General features: G+C 46.0%; 1 protein-coding gene across 3 annotated transcripts in view; it reads left to right on the forward strand.

The window, feature by feature from the left end:
• BRD1 (bromodomain containing 1) overlaps positions 1–27599 on the forward strand; it is a 552010-nt gene that overhangs the window by 86888 nt on the left and 437523 nt on the right. For all 3 annotated transcript variants that reach the window (XM_078679620.1, XM_078679637.1, XM_078679628.1), the window contains exon 4: positions 857–985. In XM_078679620.1, coding sequence (XP_078535746.1) covers positions 857–985 — 129 coding nt within the window. The remainder of the gene's footprint in view (positions 1–856; positions 986–27599) is intronic.

Genomic DNA, 27599 nt, shown 5'->3' on the forward strand with positions numbered 1-27599 from the left:
TGGGCAGCCTGTTGCCTTCGGTTAAGTCTGCAGCAGTCCGTCAGAAAGGGTATTAGACGTTCGGGCAACAAAGTGGCAAAAGTCATCTTTGCTTTAAAAGTTACTTAAAATCTGGCTTCAGCAATGAGTTGTGTTATTGCAGCGACACATTTGGTATCTTGGAGTACTATTATTGGTAGTTCCAGATGGAAGATAGCACTTGGCGCGAGAGCTAATGTTACCCCTTGGTAGCGACCAACCCTGCTTCAATGAAAACAGTACTTTCGAATTTCCACTGTCGGGGCATGTTGAGCAGATGGGAGACATGGCCTTCCTTTTAATATTTTGCACATTGCCTGGTGGGCTAACAAGGCCTTCTTAAGGGGTGACTTATTAATACTATAAAGGGAGGGTTGGACGTGGCTGAAGGGTTTATTTTGACATGTCGAATTGACAGGTTAGAACCTGCACATCTAGGTTGTGATGGCAGACATTGGGCCATGGTTTCACCATGTCACTGTAGTGATGGCACAATTAAGTGCTGCAGTCCACTATTGACATTCAACTTACCAGTCCTAGGTACCTCTTGTACCATGTACTAGGAACTTACAGGTAAGTTAAGTAACTCAGTTGGGTATTGCCCAATTGTACACACCATTAAGGGGCCAAAGCACATGCACTGGGGCCTGAACAGCATGGCCCAGTGTGATACAAAGTTGAAATTCAAGCAGCATCAGTCCACAATGTGGAGATGGGGTGATGTTCATCCAAAAAGAAGAACTTTACTACATCTTGTCAGTCTTGTCTGAAATTTGGTGATTTGTATGATTTATATTGGCTTCCCTAGTTTGGTGTAAAACTATATTTTTTTTCATAGAGGGAAAATGAAGAGACTCGAATCTTAAAGAAAAAGTTGAAATATTGTCAGAGATTGCGCCATGACCTAGAGAGAGCACGGTTGCTGATTGAACAGATACGGAAAAGGGAGAAGTTAAAGCGAGAGCAGGTAACTGTTTTTGTGTAATTCATTCGGAGAAGAAAATGTTCTTTATTATTATTTGTTATTTTGATTTTTGCAAAGAAGTCAGATGCATCATCTCCCGTGAAATCTTCTAAACACAACTCAATTCTGTAGTGGTTTACTACGGACTTCACACACATCAGTAAAACTGCCACCATCTAGAAAACTGCTACTGACCTCACCATCCTCAAAAGCTCTCACCACCTACAGGAAAGCTCTGTTGTCTACCAAGAAAAGATGATTACATTTACATTTGCTTCCGGTACTAAAGCGAGTGGTCCGCATGAGCCATAGTATGAACTTATGAACATTAAACAAGTAGTCTGCAATCTGACTTTCCTGTACTTCTTAGGCTTCCAATTGGAAGACTTCAGTTGTTCGGTGGAATCAGCAGATCCTCAGAAGAAACATGCCATTTCATCTGTATAGCACACAACACTCGTTACTGGACATAAGGCAAACCTAAACAGACCATTTTTGTTACCAGATTCCCAAAGACTGAGCAGGCAGACTCTATTTGTATCATTTTTTCAAACTCCAGGGATGGAAGATGTGCTATAAAATCGTTTTTTGCAGTTACTTGCCAACAGGTTAGTTTTGATGACTGACATAGCCCCATTGTAGGAGGCTGGCTCTGTATATACTATAACAAAGTAGGGTATAGTGGATACAGAGTCCAGTGGATTCCCAGAGGTATAGCAGAGAGTAAAGTATATAATACCTTACTCTATTTTGTGGTAATGTGGTTGAGCAGTCAGGCTTATCCAGGGTAGTGTTATGCATTTGTTGAACTCACTCGGGCGAAAAATTATGTTCGAGGCATGTGGGCTGCTGAATTCATATCTGTGCATAGATCGCCGCCTAGTGTTGGGTCCGGATGATTGCACATTGTTGTCCTGGAAGAGTCTTCGAAGTATCACGAGATAGGTGGCTCCTCCCTCGGACTACAGTGCGCATGGGCATCCTCTCCATCCTCAGATAGTTTTTTTCCACCATTGGGTTAGGATGTACTTTCCATAACTCCAAGTCCAAAATCGAAAGAAACTTTTCAAAAAGGCCAAAAGGCCTTCGGAATCGTCTGTATTGTTTCGATCGGTACCGATAAGCTTTCTTCACCATTTGCTTGCACTCCGGTAGTCGAATCGGGCCGTTAGGCCTTCTCGACGCCACGTGGACCGACAGTCGATGGAACGAAGTCCATTCAAATGCTGCCCGCAGTGCAACTCAAAGTTCCCGCACACAGATAAGCACCCGGTGTGCAACAAATGTTTATCTCCAGATCATCATGAAGATAATTGCCTAGCTTGTGCCCAGTTCCGGTCCAAAAAGACGATCCGGAATCGGCGGGCGGCAAGGCAAGAAATGCAGAGGTCGGCACCGGAGCCCGAGAATATCTTCGACGATGAGGAAGGACTAGTTGACGCCGAAGACTCGGATCGAGAGGAAGATCAATACTCCGAGCACGACTCTGAATATTATATCTACGAGGAAGAACAAATCGTCGATGTCGAAGAATACGATCAAGACATCGTAGCTGTCAAAGACGACTCCGATGACAACGAGGGGCGAACCGTGAGTACACCGCCCCACACAGACACTACACCAATATCAGAGACTCAGGTCGAGGCATCGCCAACAGGCCTTAGCCAAGATCTAAATACTGGTTCTATAGCCCCGCCATACCGCCCGGCTAAGAACATACAAAAAGAGACTTCTGAGACACTTAATTCAAGGCCGGTTCTATCGAAACCGAAAATCATTGACAAGACAGTCTTCGGACCGAACGTTGTCGAACCGATGGTGATAAAGCCAAAGGGCGCCGAGCCAAAGGCGACCGTTCCATATAAACCTTCGAAGCCAAAGGCCGTCGAATCAACCAAATCGAGTTCCACTGTCGAAAAAGGAAAGAAGCCTGTCGACGGCAAAAAGGCTACGCCCAAGGCAGTCGTCGAACCGAAAGCGAAACCTAAGGTACACCAAACAAAGGCGGTCGAGCCGAAGCCCATCGATCCGAAGAAGGGCATCGAGCCAAAGCCCCAGGCTCCGAGGACACCTCTACAGCCTAAAGAAATTATCGAACCGACAAAACCGCTCGGTCCGAAACAAGTGGTGAAACCTGTATAAGATATCGGACCAACAAAACCTGTCGGAAAGCCTCAAAACCAATCCAGGCACCGAAAGCGGTCAAACCGATTAAAGGCATCGAACCGAAAAAGGTCAAACCTAAAACTACGACGCCAAGGCAAAAGACTGTGGAAGAGGAGATCATCCATCCAGACCCCTCAACAGAAGATCAGTCCAAGCTATATATTGACCCAAATACTGGGAAAGTGACTGTGTATACAAAAATGAAAAGACCAGTGCCTGCTGAAGACTTTTCTACAATTCCACCAAAAAAGAAGAGAGACTGTGCAACCTTTCCTATTCTTTTCCAACCTATCTCTCCAGCTATGCCTACTACTCCATATGCCCCATACTCACCTGCACGCTCTGACTACAACCCAGATGAAGATCAGGACGCAGATGTGGGTTTTGGATATCCTCAAGACCCATATGTAGACCCCAATTCACAGCCATGGGGGGGAGGGGGAGCCAGACACTGAGGGGGCTCTACCCATTACAGACCCTACTGTATACCCAGCTAAGCCATCACCCACAGAAGACACAGTGGCGTTTAACTCTTTAGTAGATAGAGCAACAAGCTACCATAATGTAGACATGCATTCAGATGCTATAGAAGAAGACTTTCTATTTGATACGCTGGCAACATCAGAAAAGTGTCAAAACACTCCCCATGTTAAAGGGTGTCCTAAAGCACGCAAATGACATATTTAAAGACACTGCTAGGGCACGTGTCATCAACCCTAGAATAGAGAAGAAGTATAGGGCTGCACCAGTAGACCCTACTTACATCAGGGGACAACTGCCTCTAGACTCATTGGTGGTATCCAACACACGAAAGCATGCTAATTCACAAACTACTGGAGAGGCTCCTCCTCCTGATAAGGAGTCCAAGATTTTAGAAGCATCAGGCAAGAGAGTAGCTGCTCAAGCAGCAAACTAATGGAGAATAGCCAATACTCAAGCCTTGCTGGCTAGATATGACAGGGCGCACTATGACAGTCCAGAAGGACTTCTCCAACACTTACCTGAGCCTTTCAAAGAGCAGGCAGTTGAACTTATACAGGCGGGAAAGCTCATCACCAATGCCTCCATTATGTGTGCTCTAGACGCGGCAGATACAGCTGCCAGATCTATTAACACAAGCGTACTGCTTAGGAGACACGCATGGCTGCGCATATCTGGATTTAAAAATTAAGTCCAGGCCACAAGTCTTAACCAGCCTATAAACCTAGATTTATTGTTTGGTCCAGCAGTTGACTCAATTCTGGGCAAAATGAAAAAGGACACAGAGACTGCAAAGTCAATGGGAGCTCTTCAGTCCCAACAACACAGAGGCTCCTTTCGTCGCTCCAACTATAGAGGGTGGAGTTTAAGGCTCTTTCCACGTGTCACCGCATCCTGAGCGGTAAGGCCCCTGCTCCGCTACAGAAGCTGGTGACTCGCTACGAGCCCTCGCGCGTTCTACGCTCCTCCTGTACAGGGCTATTGAAAGTTCCAAAAATAAAGAAGGCCCGAATGGGAGGCAGGTCTTTTAGATATCTAGCCGCCAAGCAATGGAATGCCCTGCCTATGGAGCTACGTTTGGAGCCTTCAGAGTCTATTTTTAGGAAAAAACTCAAAACTCACTTATACGGGAGGTAGGCGACCTTGAGGGCGGTTCGGACTGTTTACTCCACTTATCATAGCGCGGGGACACGCCGGGGCGCGTAACCAGGCGCTCTATAAATGTCCATAATAATAATAATAATAGGAGCGCGAGGTAACACATCGCAGCAATCCTCCACATACAAGACTAATACACAATCCACATACAATAAAAACACAAATCGTGGTGGATACCGAGGAAATAATAACAAAGGCAGAGGTCGTGGAGGCAATACCAATAGATCCTCCACTAATACCAAACAGTGACTTTTTGGCACTACCCCAGACCATACAACACTGGTCGGGGGGAAGAGTACAACAGTTCCTACCAGTCTGGCTAAACATCACTACAGACAAATGGGTCAGGCAAATTATCCAATATGGCTATTGCCTAGAACTCACATCAACACCACCCAACATACCACCCGTACACCGTCAAATGTCAAAGGAACATATAACATTATTGCAGCAAGAGGTCATCAGTATGCTGCAAAAGGGGGCCATAGAACCAGTCCCATTCAAACATCAAGGAACAGGAGTATACTCACTATACTTCCTCATTCCCAAAAAGGACGGGTCTCTCAGACCAATAGTGGACCTCAGGCCCCTCAATCACTACATTTTATCAGAGCACTTTCACATGCTCACTCTGCAACACGTCTTACCACTGCTGCGGCAGGGAGATTTCCTAGCAACTCTGGACCTCAAAGACGCATACTTTCATATACCAATACACCCTGCTCACAGAAAGTATCTCAGGTTTACAATTCAAGGACAACACTACCAGTTCAAAGTCCTACCATTCGGTGTAACAACAGCTCCATGGATGTTCACAAAATGCCTAGCGACAGTGGCGGTGCATCTCAGGAGACAACACATTCATGTGTACCCATATCTGGACGATTGGCTAATACAGGTGCCATCGGCCCAGCAATGTGCCAGCCACATGTCAAAAACCATTCATCTCCTGCACAGTCTAGGTTTCTCGCTGAACTACCCAAAGTCACACCTACAACCCTCCCACGTACAACAGTACCTGGGAGCAACAGTAGATACACTAGCAGCAAAGGCATATCCAAACTCAGCACGGATCAACGGAATGCAAACCTTAATCCAAAGGTTCAAACTACAACACTCATTGCCAGCTCGAGTGTTTATGCAACTAATAGGCATGATGGCCTCGTGCATATTCATAGTCCCTCATGCCAGACTGCACATGCGTCCACTACAGGAGTGCCTAGCAAGGCAGTGGAACCAGGCTCAGGGACAATTAAAAGACCTAGTGTTAGTGACCAGTCGGGCACACAACTCTCTGCATTGGTGGAATCCACAAAACCTTTGCAAAGGACGACTGTTCCAGGAGCCTGTCCCACAAATAGTGATGACAGCGGACGCATCCCTGCTAGGCTGGGGAGCCCATGTCCTGCATTACACAGTCCAGGGTCTATGAACTATACAACAAAAGAAAATGCACATCAACCTACTAGAGTTGATGGCAGTCTTTCTAGCACTAAAAGAGTTCAAAAAACACTTATGCAACAAGACTGTGTTGATCCGGACGGACAACATGACAGCTATGTATTATATTCAAAAACAGGGAGGAACACATTCCCCACAGCTATCGCATCTAGTTCAGAGTGTGTGGAAATGGGCCATTCAGAGGAACATGTTTCTCATGGCAGAACACCTCCCAGGCAAGGACAATCAAATCGCCGACCTGCTCAGCAGGCACAGTCAACAGATGCACGAATGGGAGATTCACACCAATGTGCTCCAACCATTCTTCCGGCAGTGGGGACAACCAGAGATAGATCTGTTTGCCACAAGCGAAAACGCAAAATCCAGTACTTTGCCGCCAGGTTCCCACATCCGCAGTCGCAGGGCAATGCGATATGGATGAACTGGTCAGGCAAATTTGCGTACGCTTTTCCCCCAGCTCCATTAATACCGCTAGTGGCGCGCAAAATGCGCCAACATTCGCTGACGCTAATCCTAGTTGCTCCAACATGGGCAAGGCAACCATGGTACATAACGTTCCTAGAACTGTCAGTGGTGCCTCATCAAAGACTGCGACTCACACCCAGTCTTCTAACTCAGAGCCATGGAGAAATCCAACACCAATATCCGCAACAGATGAACCTGGCGATCTGGCTCCTGAAATCCTAGAGTTTGGATACCTGAACTTGCCTCCAGACTGCATGAATATTCTCAAAGAGGCAAAAAAAAACACTACCAGGGCATGTTATGCAGCAAAGTGGAAACGTTTCGTCATTTACTGCAGTAACAACGATATAAACCCATTAGATGCTTCTACACAAAACATCATTTGCTATCTCTTGCACCTACAACGTTGCAATATAGCCTACTCATCCATCAGGATACACTTGGCTGCGTTAGCAGCATATCTCCAAAACAGGCAACACCTTTCACTGTTTAGAGTGCCAGCAATTAAAGCATTCATGGAGAGACTTAAACGAGTTATTCCCCCAAAACACCCACCTTCACCAGTCTGGAATCTAAACATTGTTTTAACCAGACTTATGGGACCACCTTTTGAACTACTACACTCATGCGAACTACAATTTATTACTTGGAAAGTGGCTTTCCTTATTGCCATTACTTCACTTAGAAGAGTTAGTGAGCTGCAAGCCCTAACTATTCAAGAGCCATTCATTCAAGTACATGCGAATAGAGTAGTTCTCAGAACAAACCCTAAATTCATGCCAAAAGTGGTATCCCATTTTCATATAAATCAAAAGATAGAACTGCCAGTGTTCTTTCAAAATCCACAGACAGTAGCTGAAAGGGCCTTGCATACTCTAGATGTCAAGAGAGCTCTGCTATACTATATAGATAGAACTAAGGCATTTCAAAAGACAAAACAGTTGTTTGTTGCTTTCTCACCGCAACACAAAGGCAACCCTATTTCAAAATCAGGTATAGCCAGATGGATCGTTAAGTGCAAAGGCTAAACGCACCTTAACAGTTCCCCCTAGGGCGCATTCTAAACGCAAACTAGGGGCATACATGGCTTTCCTAGGAAATATTCCTTTACACGAAATTTGTAGAGCAGCCACATGGTCAACCATGCATACATTTACCAAACACTATTGTGTAGATGTAGATTCCAAACAGCAAGCTGCTGTAGGACAGGCTGTTCTCAAAACTCTTTTTCAGACTGCTGCAGCTGGCACAGGCAACCACCGCTAGGGGAGATACTGCTATACATTCTATGCACAGATACAGATATGAATTCAACAGCCCACATGCCTCGAACGGAATATGCTACTTACCAGTATGCATCTGTTCTTGGCATGTAGGGCTGCTGACATTCATATCGCCCACCCGCCTCCCCGGTGCCTATCGCAGCTGTAGCATTCACTCTTTGCATGGACATCTGTTACTGTACTATACTCCATCTCTGCCACAATGGCGAAAAACAATCTGAGGATGGAGAGGATGCCCATGCGCACTGTAGTCCGAGGGAGGAGCCACCTTTCTCTTGATACTTCGAAGACTCTTCCAGGACAACAATGTGCAATCATCCGGACCCAACACTAGGCAGCGATCTATGCACTGATATGAATGTCAGCAGCCCTACATGCCAAGAACAGATGCATACTGGTAAGTAGCATATTCCATCACACAATCAAAGACTGAATCCAACTAATTGTTTGTATAAAAAGTTGTTACTTTGTTATTTTTATTTTGTAATGGAATTTTGGGGGGCGGAGGAGGGGGGTAGTACCAGGGTTTGGGTTGGCACTCGAGGGGCACCACCATGGGCACTAGGGCAGCCTGTGCAGAGCTCCAGTGATAGGCAATCGGACACCTCAGTTGGGGGCTGCTCATGGGCAGGCCACTCGGTCTTGGGAGGCAAGATCCTGGCGTTAAGGTGACAGCATATGGGGTCCCAGGTTAGCATCAAGTCCACACCACCAGCGGCACAGGGCTAGCCAGATGCAGGGTGCTTAGGAGGTGTCGAGAGACCAATGCTTCCCTATGGAGGATGCCGGTTGAAGAAAAAGACTGCGGGCTGGAAAAAGGGAACCAACGACAGGAGGAGGAACTTGAAGAATTGCGGGGCACCGTGACACTGTTGGTCGGTCACCTCACAACTCACGAGCTGCAGGTGCAGAGGTGTCTTTTCGTGTCGTGTTCTTTTCACCGGTTGTGTTTTGGGGGACTCTTCAGGATGTGGCTGCAACATAGCATTTTTGTATTATTCTTGATCATCAGGCTGGAAGACTTCTGTTGCAATGTTAAATAACAGTGTCAATCATAAAACAGTTTAACATTGTGTTAATTTACTGTTAGTGCAGCTGGTACACTAAAATTGTTTAGCCAACGAGATGGGAAGGCTGGGAACTCTACCCACAGGTGATTCTATTCTTTCATATTTCCCTAACAGTGGGTGTTTCATAGATGCACATACTTGAATATTCCTTCTCTCCAGGCTCCGAATCCTGAGGTGAATAGGAAGTCATGTTAACCTGCCTCACAGGAGCTCCATCTATTCACATGCTTAAATCGTTCCCTATTGTCAGGCTGGGAATACTTCATTCATTTAAAATACTTGAAGGAAGAGAAGCCGATTATGGCACCTGGGTCTCTCGCGACCACCTCTCAGCATTCCATACAAATGTAGAGTCGGTCAGACAGTAGAGAATACAAACCAAGTATATTTATTCAGGTACATTCGAGCGGAACCCATACTGCCCAGTCACTAAGGATTGGCGCAGAGGGACTGACATCAGAAAACATGGTGATAGATTATGTACGATTCAGAACCAATGACGAAATGCCCAGACTGGAAATTTCCAGATGGAGGCAGCTACACAAAGGAGGTACAGAAGGAAAAGTTTCAATCCTGAGGCCGGGCACACACTATCTCTATGCCAAGGTCGTTCTGCCCGTGCCCATCGCTGGACTAGTGAGAGCAGGCCTCTATCTAGTGGGAAAGGTAGGCGCTAATAAGAACAGTGTATTCATTAGTGCAGCAAGGCCCAACCTTTGAGAAAACGCAAATTACCGAAGCTACTTCTAGCAGAGACAGAGAGAGATTAGTTACAATCATGGCTCAAAATGGCGGCCAAACAAAATGGTGCAGCGAATGCTAACTTATACAACACAATATATAAACAGCACAGCTAAGTAATTTTATATTCTACCTTAGGCTTTTGCAACCGTGTTTGTTTAGTAACACATCCACCTCATTTGAAACCAGTTAGGTGGAAGCTAGCTCTTCCATTTCCCCTAGATGCCACTATAGCTTAGATTTCTACTGCATGGTGGGTGTGAGGGAATCCCCAAAGAGAGCTCTGCTCTAACCTCTCAGAGATCTTATCTTGTTACTTTTATGTCTAACCAGACACCCTTCAGCTTTCAGAGATCTTTCAGTTGTTTTTTAAGGTAAACTCTCTGAAAAACCTCTGCTTTCTAAAGGGCCAGGGAGACCTCTACTCTGTCACCAACTGTCTGCATGACAAAGCGAGGGAGAAAAGTAATTTTTTTAATCCTACTATACTTGTAGACAGATGATCCACATGTGCAATGCATTGCCTTTATCCAGAGCACAAAGCTTCATGCTGTGACATTTGTATGTCTTTCCATTCTAAGTATCTGAAAGTTAGGGAAAGGAGGTTTATACTGTATTGGAGAAAAAAATATACTCTTCTTCTAAGGGGATGCCCCCTTATCCGGGAATGACTAATTGCTCCGTCAAGCACGTCTATGAAGGGAGGGCAAAATAGGAAGCATGTAAAGTTTCCAGAGCTGGACTTGTTATCTAAAGCGCCTGCAGCGACCTCCTCACAGGAAACAAATTGGAGTTTCCTCTTAAACACACTCCAGGAAAGATGAACAAAAACCAAGGGGCACAAACAAAATGTGCAATTTCCTATGATGTTCTGGCTCAACTGACCTCCTTACTGGTGAATTTCATTCTCCGTCATCCTCATCAGTAATGAAGAAAGAAAATACTGTTATCTTATTGATGACTGTGGAGAGAGCACTGTTAATGACGAAAGTGCAGTCTACTGCAGTATCATCAACGCCAAATACTTCTACAGAGATGCCCCATCTTTGTTGACAATATTGCCATTGAGAAAACCATCCACAATGGCGCTACATACGACTATCTTTTCACCTAGCGAGGTGACCATGAGCTAGCCCACCTAGATTCTTGGGTCTTAACTAGAGCTAGATCTCAGTGACCAAAACTCTTGGAGACTTCCTACAGTCCTACGTAGCTGGATGTGTATTATGCTCCCCCGTTGAGGAAGCCCTAGATGAAGAGGAAACTTACCAGGTGTATGAGTATCAGCCACAGACCTTCTTAGTTGAGAACCCTCCTCACTTTTACAGTCCTACTCATTACACCTTTCAAAAATTACTTTCTCAGCACCCTGCAAAGCAACAGAATACCCCCATCCACCCAACTTACTGTACCTCTGCTTCTGTATTTAGATTTAGTGTTTGAAAATTTTGAATATTTGTATTCAGTGTATACATGTACATCCACAATGCCAACAGTACAAAGTCCACAATATCATTTTTTGATAATTAACGCATAACACCCTAAGTCTGGAGCCAAGCGAAGCCCAGTGATAGGAAAATTGGAAAACAGCATATTGCACCAAATAGGTTGTAACCCACTATCATTCACCATGCACACATCTACATACCATGAAAAGAAGACACTGACCATAATATGGTTGAGCTGAGAACCCCAAACCCCCCACAACCCCAGTCCCCCAACCTGGCCCTGCATCACATTTTAAGGTGGGCACCTTTATGCAGGTAGACGTTCGTCCAGTAGGGGGCCCCTGTTAGCAACGGGCACATGTAAAGTCCGGCGCAGGAGAGAGATTCTAAGTCGCCTCACACCCTACAATGTTTTTTTGAACTCCCATGGTATAAACAGTGAATCAAGAACAGGGGTCACCAGGTGATTTGTAAGCGAGCAGTTGATTGTTCAGTTTGTAGATAATCTTTTTAGAGTACGCCAGTGGAACAATTGCCTCAGTTCATTTTGCTATAGTCGGAGCGACCGGAGACTTCACATTCTCAAGATAAAGAGTTTTGCTGTTGCCAGAGGCAATGCTAACCACCTCTTCTTGTGAGTGTTTAGATTCTCTAAATCGTCAAAGTTGTACAGTATTGCAAAATTCACTGAGGATTTAGAAACGTGACATCCTAGCCACATTCAGTTAGAACCAGACATCTGACCAAAAAGCAGAAACCTGAGGGCAGGACCAAACGTTATTGGCCAAGTTTCCGCACTCCATTCATCATCTTGTTGTGTTTGCTATGTTCGCCCTAGGTGGCCAAGGGTATGCCCAGACGTGGGTCCCTTGCTCGCTGTGCTACCCCGAAACCGGTCCTAGGTTGCTTGTTTCTGGTCCAGGTAGGACCTGGCCTGACAGGCTGAACTTGTCCCATGAGGAGCAGGGTCAAGACTGCTTTGCATATGGCTAGATCCAAACTGGGGTGGCATGGTGACCAAAAGAGAAATGGATTAAACCCAGATCTCTTGACAGGGGGTGAGTGGTTGAAAAGTTTCAGCACACGTCCATCATCTTGTTGTTTGCTTACCTGTACCTTAGTGTAAGTAAGTGACTCTGTATATACTGGACCAAAGTAAGGTGCAGTGTGTACAGAGACCACAGTGCCCAGAGGTTTGGCAGAGGCTTAAGTTACATATAACCTTACTCTCTAAAGTGGTAGCTTGGTCGAGCAGTAAGACAGTATCAGAGGACAGTATAAAGCATTTGTTGTACACACTCAGTCAGCAAATGGTCTCACACACTCAAGGACTGAACTCTAGGCCAATTGTTTTGTATCAAAAGATATAGTTGTTTTATTTTAGAACCAACAAGGTATCAAAATATACTTTCTCAGAAGGAGTTACTTTAGTTAAGTACTTTTCAAATAGGCAACAGACTTTTTGATTACAATAGTTAGTTTCTTGCAATAGGCAACACAATTTCAAACACAATGCAACATTGAGCTCAATGGGAATTTCTAGTTAAATGCAATTAGTTACTTTGTAGATTACTTTTCTAACTACAAGACTGGATCCTAGATTCAGGGACATGCACTGTAAACAGTTAAGTAAAAGTGTTTTGGTTACAGTAGTGATTTTTAAGGAATAATATTGTATTTTAAAAGTTGACAGAAACTTTTCTAGAGGAAATTACCAATGCTATCCTATGGAAGGAAATTCAGTTTGCAGGGAAAGTATGTTTTCGTTACTTTTGTAATCCAGTTCTGGGCTTCTAGGTTCAGCACTGGGACATCTATCTAAAACAGGCAAGTAATTACGTTTTTATCGTTGGCACGACTTTTAAAGAATATTTGTAAGTTTCAAAAATCGACACTTAGAAACATTTTCAGCAAAAAACAGGCAATGCTATCCTATCGAAGGAAATTCAAGTTACTGGTAAGTACGATTAAAATTACTTTTCAGGGTCAGTACTGAGCTACAAGATGCAGCACTGAGGTCTCTCCTGATAACAGGTGAGTAAATCGGAATTCGTTGTTCGGCTGATTTTAGATGTATATTTTAAAGTTCCAAAACTCCACACTTTGAAGAATTTCCAAGTGAAACCAGTCAATGTTGGCCTATGGAAGAAAAGTGAATTAAGGGCTTTTAGGTAAGTACTCGACCGGCAGAGTGAAGGTTCTGGGCATAGACTCAGGGGTCTCCCAGGGTCAGCTAGGTACAGTTGGTACACCCTCAGCAGCACAGGGGCAGCCGGGTGCAGAGATAGTTAGGCCCAATGTTATCCAACGAGAGGATGGGGGCCTTCGGTTGGTGGCTGCTGGCAAACAGGCCACGCGGCTGTGGGAGCTGGGCTCCTGGTCACTTGCTCAGGGCAAATGGGGAAGTATGTTCGGACTAAGGTTGCACTGCCAGGGGCACTTGGGCGGCTGGGTGCAGGGTGCTTTTGAGCTGTCGGGCGCTCAGTGTTATTCAATGGAGATCTTGGAAAGTGGACAAAGGCTGCCGGCTTGGGAACCGAGGATCTTCAGGAGCGACCAACACTTCGAGAGGTAAGTTGGGATCTTGGAGGATAGGTAGGCACCCCGGAGTAGGGCACAGGGGGCCGTGGGGCGCAGGGTGCAGGGGTATCTTTTGACGTTAGGAAAATCTTACCCTCTGCTGGTCACGGTTGGAGGGTATCGCTGATTCTGAGGCTGCAGGCGTCGTCGGTGTCGTCGAGGAGGGTCCTTGGGCACTGGATTCTAAGTCAGAATCGCTGGTGGGACGTACTCAGGGTCTTTGTGAAGTAGTGTGGCTCACTGGTTAGAGGCGGCAGACCCGAGAGCAGAGGACGGCCCGGGACCAGGGTTCGATTCCCGGCGCGGCAGGTTTCTGCACCAGGGTCAGCGGACTCGATAATTCTCTCGCCTCGGTGCCCACTCTGATCAGCGTTCACACTCGGCAACTCTGGGCATTAGCTTGCCTCATCTTCACTAACGGCCCCACCAGACTGCCGGGGATGCCTGGTCTCACCCTGGAGATACCCATTAAGGGACCATCTCTCAGGGAAGCCAGGAAGGGTTTCGCAGCGGTCGAAGCGCCTTGGGACCCTACGGGTAAGTAGTGCGCTATATAAATGCCTATACATTTACATACATACATTTGTCCACTCGGACACAGGCCTGGCTCGGCGGGTGCGGAGTGGGCTGGATTCGCGGTTCCTGGCTGGCACCAGTGGTATTGTTGTTTAAGCAGAACCACTGCTCATGGGAGTCCCAGTCTCTAAGAGGGTCAAAGCAGGCAGGTCCTCCGGGGTTCTCGAGGTTGCTGTCCGCAGGAGACTTTCGGGATTTAGCAGGAACAGGTTCAAGGATCAACAGGCCTGTAGGGCTAGGGCCAAGTCAGTTGGTGTCGTCCTCTTCTTAGCAGCTGCACGGCAGGTCTTCTTCTTCTTGGGCTTCTTTCTTGTTTCGAAATCGGGATCTGAGGAAGGAAGGTTCAGGGTGCCCCGAAATACTACATTTAGGGGCGTTACAGGTAGGGGAAGGACAGGGACCATTAGGTCCCTGTCCTGGGGCGAGTACACCCCCTTTCCTGCTCCTCCCCAGTGGGAGGGTACAGGAGCCTATCTCTGATTGGGCAGGGCTCCCCATCCTCAAGATGGCCGGAGCCTGGAGTTGCGCTTCACCTCGCCTCTCCCACCTGAGGTGTGGAGTTCGCACAGGCTGGCACACCCCCTTTCCTCACAAGGGGTTTCCTGCTGTCTTCCCGCCAGAGTGGGGGTCAGAACTGGTGGGGGCCAGTTGCTGAGTACAGCAAGTGGCCTGGAGAAGCTCACAAAGGCAGCATGCCTTTGAAGCTTCCCCCTGCTCATCCTGGGGGAGAAGACCTAGCACCTCGCCCAGGATGTGCATTGTTGCAGGCCCAGGAGATCGGGGGCCTCTCCACCCAGGGGTCCAGCAAAGGTGTCTGCTGTTGTGGCAGCCTAGGCAGCCTCTCAGACAGGACGTGGATTGTAGGTTAGGTTTTAGGGGGCATCTCTAAGATGCCCTCTGTAGTGCATTTTACATTAAATCCCACACTGGCATCAGTGTGGGTTTAATGTGCTGAGAAGTTTGATATTAAACTTGTCAGTCTTCAGTGTAGCCATAATGGTGCTGTAGAGTTCAAAATGACAACCTCCCAGCACCATATACTCTTAATGGAGTCACTGCACTTAAAGTGCCCAGGAATGGCCCTGGGTACTGAAGGGGCACAGGGCTCCTGCACCTGTGCCCACACCACTGGCATAGAGCACCCAGCTAGTGGGGTGGCTGATGTATGCCAGGGCAGTGGGTTTGTGGACATGGCACACAGTGATGTGTTACATATATGTGTGATGCCCTTCACTCCTTGAGTATCAAAATAACTATTTATCTTGTGGTCATTCCTTAATCCACACGTAAATATGGTGCAGCCCCTCGAACTGACTGGCTCCTGTCAGTACAAAATTACCCAAACAAACAGTATACTGTTTGAGAGTGGCACACTTTTCACTTGCCCCGTAGGTGCTTCTTAGAACAAATATTTAAGATCACTGTACAATTTGTATGCCATACAGTAATGTTTTAAACAAGAAATCAAATAAATAAATAGTAAACAGTAAACAAGTTTGATCCACAAATAAAACGTGTCGTGTTTCCATGTTGACTCTTTGTTTCGTTCTGCACCAGGACACTCATCCTGCAAAGGCAGTGTGTGTGTGTCAGGGTACAGGGCCCCTAAGGGTGGCACAATAAGTGCTGCAGCCTTTAGGGGTCTTCTCTGGTCACAATGCCCTGGGTACTTAGGGTACTATTTACCAGGGGCTGACATGTGTCCAGAGATGCCAATTGGGTTTAGGCTTTAGTACAGTTTTTAGGGAAGGAACACAGGCCCTGGGTACCTGATTGGCAGGGACCCAGGGCACACCAAGGAAAAGTGCATCATGTATCAGGCAAAAAGTGAGGGGGGTGTTACTGCAACAGAAACCCCCTTCCTTACACTTAGGCACTGCTGGTTGGCATGACTCACAGGCCGGATGCCATGTTCACTTGGTTGTTTTTCACTGCACCAAGGCATGCAAGCTGCAGTGGCATGACCTTGGTGAGGGGACCCTAGGGGACACTCTTCAGTTCCCATGGCCTGGTTACCAAGGGTACCATTTACTAGGGAGTTTCAGGGAGGCTGAAGTTGCCAATCACTGTACAATTTTAGGCAAAGAACACTGGTACTGGGAACTTGGAGAGCAAGGACTCTGTACTCTACAGTGAAACTTGCATCAAAAGCCAGGCAAATAGCGTGTGGGGGGAGAGGGGGCCTGCATCAGTACCCCATTTTCTCACAGGTAGGCAATGCACTATTGATGAACAAGTCTGGGATATTTGCCTACTCTTTTCCGCCTCTCCCACTTCTTCCGTTTGTGTGTCTGAGACTTAGGCAAATATCCATGACCCTCATCCCTGTGGATCCTACCTGGGCCAGACATCCCTGTTTAATCTCCCTCCTTGACCGCTCCCTAGTCCCTCACGAGTACTTGCCCAACTGGCGAGAACTTCTCATGCAGAGCCAGGGCACACTAAGCCCCAAGCAGGTAAATCGTACGATTTAGCATCAAAGGCCTTGGAATGTGGCTACCTCAACCTACTTCCACAGTGTATGACCATCCTAAAGGAGGCCCGCAGGCCTAACACGAGAGCCTACAATGCAATCAAATGGAAAATATGTGTGCACTACTAAATTCCCAGACACCTCAAACCTCTCCAAGCAGTAGTTCAAGACATTGTCTGTTATCGGCTTCCCTTGCTAAATCAGGCCTCACTTACACTTCCATTAGACTTAATTTAGTCAAAGTTACTGTTTATCTTCATAATAGGGAACACAATTCCCTCTTTAGTGTTCCAGTCATTATAGCCTTTACTGAGGGACTTATGAGTCATTCCCTCCAGCCTGCCTCTGCATGGAATTGCAACATAGTTCTCACCAGACTTATGGACCCTCCTTTTGAACCACTTCACTTATGCCCTTTGCACTTCATTTCCTGTAAGGTGACTATCCTAATAGCAATCACCTCCTTCAAGTGTGAGTGAGCTTCAGCCTCCTACCATGGAAGAATCTTTCTTCCGAGTTCACACTGATAGATTATCCTTAGGATAAACCCAGATTTCATCACAAGGTGGTCTCTTCTTTCCATCTCAATCAAACTATCGAGCTTCCAAGGGCATGATTCAGAAAGGTAAACTAACATTTTTGTGTACGTTTGTGTTCGAGGCATATGGGCTGCAGATGGTACATTTATGAATAGATCGCCATCTGGTGTTGGGCTGAATAGATCGCCCTCTGGTGTTGGGCTCGGATGATTGCACTTGTTTTTCTCTTGGAGAAGTGTTTTGTAGTCACGAGACTGATGACTCCTCCCTTGGGTGCTAGTGCGCATGGGCATCGGCTCCATCCTTAGATTTTTTTTCCCCAATCGGGTTCGGATGAGGATCGAAGCGCTCCGGATCGACTATGAGAATTTTTTTTATATTCGGCGCGTATTCCCTTTCCAATTCGACAGTACTGTTATAGAGCGCGATTTAATTTCCATTTTAACGCTCTTCGACGTCAACAACAAAAATTTGAAACTTCTACGTCGACCAGACCGGGAGGCCTATCTCGACGTAGTCCAGCCCGGAGTCCATGGAAAGGACTCCATTCAAGAAATGTCCAAAGTGTGGTGCTAAGTTCCCACACAAGGACTTACACGAGGTGTGCAACCTCTGTTTATCACCTGAACACGAATCCAGGGACTGTGAAGCCTGTGCGGCATTCTCCTCCAAGTCGACGATTAGAAACCGTTGAGCCCGAAGACACGAGGCTTCGAGAATGCAGTCAGATGCAATCCCGGAGTTGTTCGAGGCACAACATCCAGAAGAAGATGAGGACGAGTCGGGGTCGGAAGCGGACGAGTCCGACGTCGAAGAAATCGACGTCCATCAAACCGTGAGTGACGACGTCCCTTTACCAAAAAACTGACCCCGTTTCGTGTCGACCCCGCCTTCGAGCCCGGTCAGACAACCGAAAAAAGTTTCCGACGCCCCGCCTTTAGGCTCGGCAACGAAACCGAAACACTCGGCCTCCCATCATGTCGAATCCGAGAAACGGTCGGCATAGACATCGACACCGAAGCTCCATAACAAGGAAAGCTCGCAGTCAAAACATTCCATGTCGAAACCGAAACAAGCTTCGACGTCGAAGACTCCCTCGACACCGAAGAGATCGGACTCGAACAAACATTCGGTGCCGAAAACAAATAACACTGAAAGTCAAAAGCAAAAGTACCTTTCGGAACCAAAAACTTCAGTACTGACACAGGAGCATCAGACAGATCCAAAACAAAATACTTTGTTTATTGATCCGCAAACTGGCAAGGTGGTGACAAAACTACCTAAAAAGAGGAAGAATGAACAGTTGGACGACAAAGCTCCTCCTCCTAAGAAGAGAACAATGGGGACAAATACAACTCCTCCCCTTTCTCCACAACCTAGAGACACACCCTCTTCTCCTCTTCCTCACATTCTGCCAGCTATTCCTACTACACCACGCCCATCTACACCTCAAACAGATGTAGAATGTGACATAGGGGAGGGAGAACTTCCTAGGGATGATAACGACCCTATCCCAGAAGATACAGACCCATGGGAAGATTATAATGCAGGATCAGGTAATGATAACGACCCTGACCTGTATCCCTCAAACCCTTCACCACCTGATGATAATACAGGTTTTGCACAGTTAATTAATAGACCAGCAAAATACCACAAGGTAGACTTACATGCAGAACCTCAGATAGAGGATTTCCTTTTAGAAACACTACCTGCTGCACAAAGAACCTCAGGGACCCTACCAATGCTTAAGGGTCTCCTTAATCACACATGTTTAAAGACCCAGTGAGGGCTAGGGTATTAAATACAAGAATCGACAAAAAATATAAGGCAGCCCCAAAGGACCCAATATTTATTAAGGGACAAATACCTCTTGAGTCGCTAGTAGTCACAAACGCTCGTAAGAGAGCAAATTCATTAACTACGGGAGAAGCTCCTCCTCCTGACAGGGAGTCCAAGTTAATAGACGCCTCTGGCAAAAGAGTAGCATCCCAAGCGGCAAACAGCTGGCGCATAGCTAATACGCAGGCGCTACTTGCACGTTATGATAGAGCTCATTATGATGAGTTAGAAAAACTCATTACACATCTCCCTAAAGAACATCAAAAAAAGGCAGATCCGCTCATACAAGAAGGGAAGATAATAACTAACACTTCCATTAAGTGCGCCTTAGACGCAGCAGACACTGCAGCAAGGTCTATAAACACCAGTATCATGTTAAGAAGACATGCATGGCTTAGAGTCTCGGGATTCAAACAGGAGGTACAAACATCCTTCTTAAACCAGCCTTTTGATGGGAAAACACTTTTCGGCTCGGGGACAGATGAGGCCTTAGAAAAGATGAAAAAAGACACGGAAACGCCTAATCAATGGGAGCATTGCAACAGCCAACTCAAAGGGGTCCTTTCGTAGGTCCACCTATAGAGGCGGATCCAAAAATACAGGCACAAGCCAGCAATCAACCTCTTTTACACCAACATCACCCAGAGGTAATTCTAGAGGCAGTTAAAGAGGTAACAACAACAAGGGCAGAGGTCACGGAAACAACAACAACCGCAACTCTCCAACCCCAAAACAGTGACTTCATAAAGCTCCACCCAGACCATGTAACACCTCGGGGGACGTCTATCACAGTTTCTACCTGTCTGGGAAAACATCACATCAGACAGGTGGGTGAGACAAATTATCCAACATGGTTATTGCCTAGAACTAGCAGCTACCCCACCAAACATCCCCCCCCAAACAGCGTCCAATGAGTCAAGATCATCTAACATTGTTAAAACAGGAAGTACTAGCTCTACTACAAAAGCATGCCATAGAGAAGGTTCCACAACATCAGCAGGGAACAGGAGTATACTCTCTATACTTTCTAATTCCCAAAAAAGATGGGTCCCTAAGGCCAATACTAGACCTCAGACCCCTCAATGCATACATACATTCGGAACATTTCCACATGGTCACGCTCCAACAAGTACTTCCTTTACTGAAGAAAGGGGACTTTCTTTCTACACTGGATCTAAAAGACGCTTACTTTCATATCCCAATTCACAAAGCCCACAGAAAATACCTCAGGTTTGTGGTAGAAGGACAACATTACCAGTTCAAAGTCATTCCTTTTGGGGTTACAACAGCACCAAGGGTGTTGACGAAATTCCTAGCAGTGGTGACAGCACACCTAAGAAGACAACAAATACATGTCTTCCCTTACTTGGACGACTGGCTAATAAAAGCCAAGTCACAACAAGAATGTCTTCAAAACACACAGAAGACAATTCAGTTGCTGCACCAGCTAGGGTTTACGGTGAAATACACAAAATCCCACCTGCAACCAAACAAAGTTCAACAATATCTAGGGGCTACTATAGACACAGAAAAAGCCGAAGTATACCCCAATCCAGTCAGGATTCAAACAATGCTCACACTGATTCAAAGATTTCAACCACAACACTCACTAACAGCTCGAGTGTTCATGCAGCTATTAGGAATGATGTCATCCTGCATACTGCTAATACCATATGCCAGACTACAAATGCGTCCGCTTCAAGAATGTCTAGCAACACAGTGGAATCAGGCTCAAGGTCAGATTACAGATCTGCTGTTGGTAGACGACCGCACACATCGCTCTCTGAAGTGGTGGAACACAATAAACATTTCCAAGGGGCGGTCGTTCCTAGAACCAATTCCACAAGTGGTGCTAACAGCGGATGCATCACTCACAGGGTGGGGAGTGCATATGGACAAATATACAGTACATGGAAGATGGAGTGTACAGCAAAAAAGAGTGCACATCAACCATCTAGAACTACTGGCAGTGTTTCTAGCATTAAAAAAATTTCAAATGCAGATTATCAACAAAGCAGTCCTGATCAGAACAGACAACACGACTGCAATGTATTATATTCAAAAACAAGGGGGACACACTCTCTCCAACTATCCAGAGTAGCGCAGGAAATTTGGAGATGGGCCATTCCTCAAAACATTTATCTGTTAGCCGAACACCTTCCAGGAGTTCAAAATCAGATAGCAGATATCTTAAGCAGGGAGTCAGAACAAATACACAAATGGGAACTGCACGACCAGATACTGCAGCCATTCTTCCAAAAATGGGGACAACCAGAGATAGATCTCTTTGCCACTCATCAGAACGCAAAATGGCAAAGCTTCGCATCCAGGTACCGACACCACCTGTCGCAGGGCAATGCATTATGGATAAATTGGTCCAACAAATTTGCATACGCTTTTCCCCCTCTCCCACTAATTCCATTAGTGGTTCGAAAACTACAACAACATTCAATGACCATGATACTAGTAGCACCCACGTGGGCAAGACAGCCGTGTTACACCACGCTCCTGCAACTTTCACAGGTGCCACATCAAAAACTAAGAATCCTACCCATGCACCTTACACAGAACCATGGAGAAATAATGCACCCAGATCCCAAACAAATGAACCTAGCGATCTGGCTCCTGAGGTCCTAGAATTTGGATACTTAGATTTACCTCCAAACTGTATGGAAATCATTAAGCAAGCAAGACGTCCCACCACCAGAGCATGCTATGCAGCAAAGTGGAAAAGGTTTGCTATATACTGTAACAGTAACAATATCAACCCTCTGGACGCATCCACAAAAAATATCATTTGCTACTAACTACACTTGCAGCAATGTAACCTCGCTTACACCTCCATTAGAGTACATCTGTGGAGTGGTGTGGCTCACTGGTTAGAGGCGGCAGACCCGTAAGCAGAGAACGGCCTGGGACCAGGGTTCAATTCCCGACGCGGCAGGGTCGTGGACCAGGGTCAAAACGGACTCGATAATTCTCGCCTCGGTGCCTACTCGAACCAGGGAACACACTCGGCAACTCTGGGCATTAAGCTTGCCTCATCTCTACAACGGCCCCCCAAGGACGCCAGGGATGCCTGGTTTCACCTTGGAGATACCCAGAAAGGGACCATCTCACAAGGAAAACCAGGACGGGTTCCCCAGCGGTCTTCAGCGCCAGGATACTCCATGGAGTCGCAGTGCGCTTTACAAGTACACCCACATTTACATTTACATTTACATCTTGCAGCTATAGCAGTGTACCTACAAAACAGGCAACATCTATCCCTGTTTAGAGTGCCAGCAATTAAAGCCTTCATGGAAGGACTCAAAAGAGTCATTCCACCAAGACTGCCACCTTCCCCAGTCTGGAATCTCAACATAGTACTCACCAGACTAATGGGACCACCCTTTGAACCTATGCATAGGTGTGAAATACAATTCCTTACATGAAAGGTAGCCTTCCTTATAGCCATTACCTCCCTCAGGAGAGTGAGTGAACTACAGGCATTGACAATACAAGAACCATTCCTACAGTTACACCAAAATAAAGTGGTTCTTAAAACAAACCCAAAATTCTTGCCTAAAGTAATTTCAGCATTCCACATCAATCAGCCAGTGGAACTACCAGTCTTTTTTCCAAAACCACAGACGGTAGCAGATGGGGCCCTACATACATTAGATGTCAAAAGGGCAATATTGTATTACATAGAAAGAACACAAACTTTCAGGAAAACCAAACAACTATTTGTAGCTTTTTCCCCAACACATAAAGGCAAGCCTATCTCTAAAGCCTATCTCTAAAGCAGGCATTGCTCGGTGGATCGTAAAATGCATACAGATATGTTACATAAAAGCAAAGAGAACATTTACTGTTCTTCCTAGAGCTCATTCTACACGTAAACTAGGGGCATCTATGGCATTCTTAGGAAACATTCCCCTAGATGACATATGCAAAGCAGCAACTTGGTCTACACCGCATACCTTCACAAAACACTACTGTGTTGATGTGCAGGCAACACAACAAGCAAGAGTGAGCCAGGCTGTACTAAAAGCTTTATTTCAAACTGTTGCAACAGACACTGGTGACCACCGCTAGGGAGGTAACTGCTGTATAATCTATTCATAAATGTACCATCTGCAGCCCATATGCCTCAAACGGAATTTCCTACTTACCAGTATGCATCTGTTCTTGGCATAGAGGGCTGCAGAGTGGTACATGCCCTCCCTGCCTCCCCGGAAACCCGTGTCTGTTCCAACAAATATCTTATTCAGATACACTTACATGGGCATCTCTTTCTGTATTCTATCATACTACTCCATATAACCCTACTATGGCAAAACAATCCAAGGATGGAGCCGATGCCCATGCGCACTAGCACCCAAGGGAGGAGTCATCAGTCTCGTGACTACAAAACACTTCTCCAAGAGAAAAACAAGTGCAATCATCCGAGCCCAACACCAGATGGAGATCTTTTCAGCCCAACACCAGATGGCGATCTATTCATAAATGTACCACTCTGCAGCCCTCTATGCCAAGAACAGATGCATACTGGTAAGTAGCATATTCCTTTCTTTGAATTCACAATAGAATTTTACATGTATCTTTACAACTGCCTATTTTTTTATGTGCGGAGTGTCTGCCACGAGTGCGAGACTTTGCAGTTGTAACATTCCTCAGTGAATTGCAAAAAATAGTAAAGTTACACAACAGTGTAACTTTAGCTTTGTGAATCAGGCCCCCAGTGTTCTTCCCACATACAGAGTCTGTGACGGAAAGGGCTCTGCACACACTAGATATCAAAAGGGTCCTCATGTATTTATTGACAGGACACTACTCTTCCGTAAGACAGCAGCTCTTTGTATCTTTTTCCGAACCACACAAGGGCCATGCTCTTTCTAAAGCAGGAATAGCACACTGGTTGGTCAGTGTATACAGACCTGTTAAGCCAAAGCCAAAAGACTTTTCCCTGTCTCCCCAAGACCCCATTCTACCTGCAGAAAAGGGACCTCTTTATCACTTTCTTAGATAACATCCTTGTAGCTGACATCTGCACGGCAGCTACCTGGTCTACTCCACACATGTTTAACAAACATTACTGTGTGGATGTCATTCCAAGCTGTAAGAAAGTGGCTCTGTATACACTGCACCAAAGTAAGGTACAGTGTGCACAGAGTCCAGCAGTCCCCAGAGGTTTGGCAGAGGTTAAAGTTAGATAGAACCTTACTCTCTAAAGTGGTAGCTTGGTCGAGCAGTAAGACCGTATCAGAGGACAGTGTGAAGAATTTGATGTACACACTCAGTCAGCAAATGGTCTCACACACTCAAGAACTGAACTATAGGCCAATTGTTTTGTATAAAAAATATACTTGTTACTTGATTTTAGAACCACAGGTTGGTATAAAAATACTTATTCAGAATGAGATGCAACAGTTGAATACTTTCAATGAATAATAGACTATTGGATGCAATAGATACTGTTGTTGCAATGTACAACACAAACTTAACACAATTATATCATTGAGCTCAACTGGAATTTTAAGCAAACGGCAATATCATGTTCGAGGCATATGAGCTGCAGATCTCACACTGAGCATTAGATCGCCTCCTGGTGTTGGGCTCGGATGATTGCATGTTGTTGTCGTCTTGGAAAAAGTCTTTGTAGTCACGAGATAGGTGACTCCTCCCTTGAACGATAGTGCGCATGGGCATCAACTCCATCCTTAGATTGTTTTTTTCCGCCACTGGGTTCAGATGCAACTTTTCCACTCCACTCTGGTTCGAAACCTATTTTCTAAGTAGTTTGACGCGTCAAAAAACGTACTCTTCTAAACAACTTTCGACATCAAGAACCATCGACTCGATCTCATCAGCTCGATTCCGGCCGTTGGGCCTATCCACACAGTGAGGCCTATAGCTCATGGAAAGGACGCTGTCAAGAAATGCTCCCAGTGTAAAGCAAAATTCCCACACAGTGACCATCACAAGGTCTGTAACCTGTGCTTATCACCTGAACACGACGAGTCCAGCTGTCCAGCCTGCGCTTCCCTTCGATCCAAGAAGATCATTCGAGATCGAAGGGCCCGCGGACACATCATGCAGAGATCAGCTCCGGAACCAGAGGACATCTTCTACGAGGGTCCAGATGTTCCTGAAGAAGATTCTGAAGATCTCCAAATCGTATCTGGGGCAGATGACTCCGATGACTCCATACCTTCGGGTCAACGCGTGAGTACTTCTGCCCCTGCCCCAACCCTAACACCTAAATCAAATTCAAAGGTCAACACTCCGCCTCCGGGGCCCAGTCGAGACCGATAACTACTTCAGGAAGCCCCGCCTTCGAGCCCGTCTCCGAAGAAAATACAAAAGCCTTCCGGTAGCTCAGGACCGAGCAAACCGCAAGTGCAGATACCACCAGCTCCCTCGGCACCGAAACCGAAAGAAGTCCCGGTTCCGAAAACCACTCCGAAACCGTCGACTTCGAGAGACAGACCGGCTCCGAACATAATAAAGCCTGTTTTTGATGCTTCCAATCCCACCAAACCAGCTTAGGCTCCAAAGCCAAGGTCTTCGGAGCCAAAACCTACGCCAAAGGACTCTGCCACAACTCCTAAGGACAAAGAAAAGAGACAACCACGCTCGGAACCGAAAAAATCGGCACCGAAAGCAGTTCCTGAAGAAGAGCTTTTTCACCCTGATCCTACACAGAAAAAGATCTATATTGACCCAAAAACATGACATGTCTCTACCTACCGGTAGAGGAAGTTAGATACAGCACCTCCACTTCCAGTACCTGTAAAAAAGGACTGTGCAACATCACCTATGCGCCCTTCTTCTCCTATACCTCCCTCTATTCCACCTCCTCTTCCTTCACCTCCTAAAAATTCTCCTACTCATTTTTCAACACAACATACACCTCTTCATAACAGTGATGATGATGACATTATGGGGGTAGGAGACCGCCCAAATGACCCTTTTACCTACCCAACAGATCCACCTGACTGGGAGTACCCAATCCCACCAGATGTCACAACAGATGTACCAGATATCCCTGATCCATACACATACCCATCCAAACCATCACCTCCAGAAGATAATATTGGGTTTGGGCACTTAATCAATAGAGCTGCCATCCATCATGGGGTCACAATGCACTCAGATGAGGCAGAAGAAGATTTCCTACTAGACACTTTTGAGCAATCCCAAAAGTCAGTTCAGATATTACCTATGATTAAAGGGGTTATTAAGCATGCACCAGAAGTGTTTAAAGATCCTGTACGTGCTAGGATCATAAACCCCAGGATAGAAAAGAAATATAGGCCTGCTCCTGGAGATCCTGCCTACATTAAGGGACAACTGCCTTTAGATTCCCTTGTTATTTCAAACGCAAGAAAACGAGCAAACACCCAAACATCAGGTGAAGCGCCATCTCCTGATAAAAAGTCAAAGATAATAGACGCTTCAGGTAAAAGAATAGCTGCCCAAGCAAGTAACACATGGCGCATAGCTAATACACAAGCCCTCCTCACAAGATACGACAGGGCTCAGTATGATCAGCTAGAAACACTCTTACAGCATCTACCTGACCAATATAAGGCACAAGCTAATGACCTTATGCAAGAAGGAAAGTTAATCTCTAATGCTTCTATCAAGTGTGCACTTGATGCAGCAGACACTGCTTCTAGAGCAGTAAACACTAGTGTCCTCCTTAGACGCCATGCATGGCTACGCATCTCAGGATTCAAGCAAGAGGTGCAAGCCACCATATTAAATCAGCCATTTAACCAACAGCAGCTTTTTGGCCCAGCTGTAGACACAGCACTTGAAAAAATGAAAAAGGACACTGATACTGCCAAATCTTTGGGAGCTTTGCAGTCACCACAAAAAAGAGGCTCCTTTCGTCGCTCCTTCTATAGAGGAGGCTCCAAAGAAGTTGGAGCAGACAATTGAGCTTCCTTTAAAAGCAATACGCAAACGTTGTCCAATAGGGGGTATTTTAGAGGAGGCTACAGAGGCAATAACAACAAGGGTAGAGGTCGAGGCAATAACAACAATCGAACCTCTCCCACCACAAAACAGTGAGTTACTTCCGCTCCCCCAACAGCATTCCACTCCTGTAGGGGGAGACTAACACAGTTCCTACCTGTCTCTAATTCCATCACCACAGACAGGTGGGTAAGACAGATTATCCAGTATGGCTACTACCTAGAACTTACAGCTACTCCTCCACATATACCACCCAGACAGCGTCCAAAGTCTACAGAACATCTACGCTGCTCAAACAATAGGTTCTATCATTGTTTCAAAAGGACGCAGTAGAAATAGTCCCATTATAACATCAAGGAACAGGGGTTTA

This window comes from Lissotriton helveticus, chromosome 1_1 (assembly GCF_964261635.1).
Source record: "Lissotriton helveticus chromosome 1_1, aLisHel1.1, whole genome shotgun sequence".
Taxonomy (NCBI): domain Eukaryota; kingdom Metazoa; phylum Chordata; class Amphibia; order Caudata; family Salamandridae; genus Lissotriton; species Lissotriton helveticus.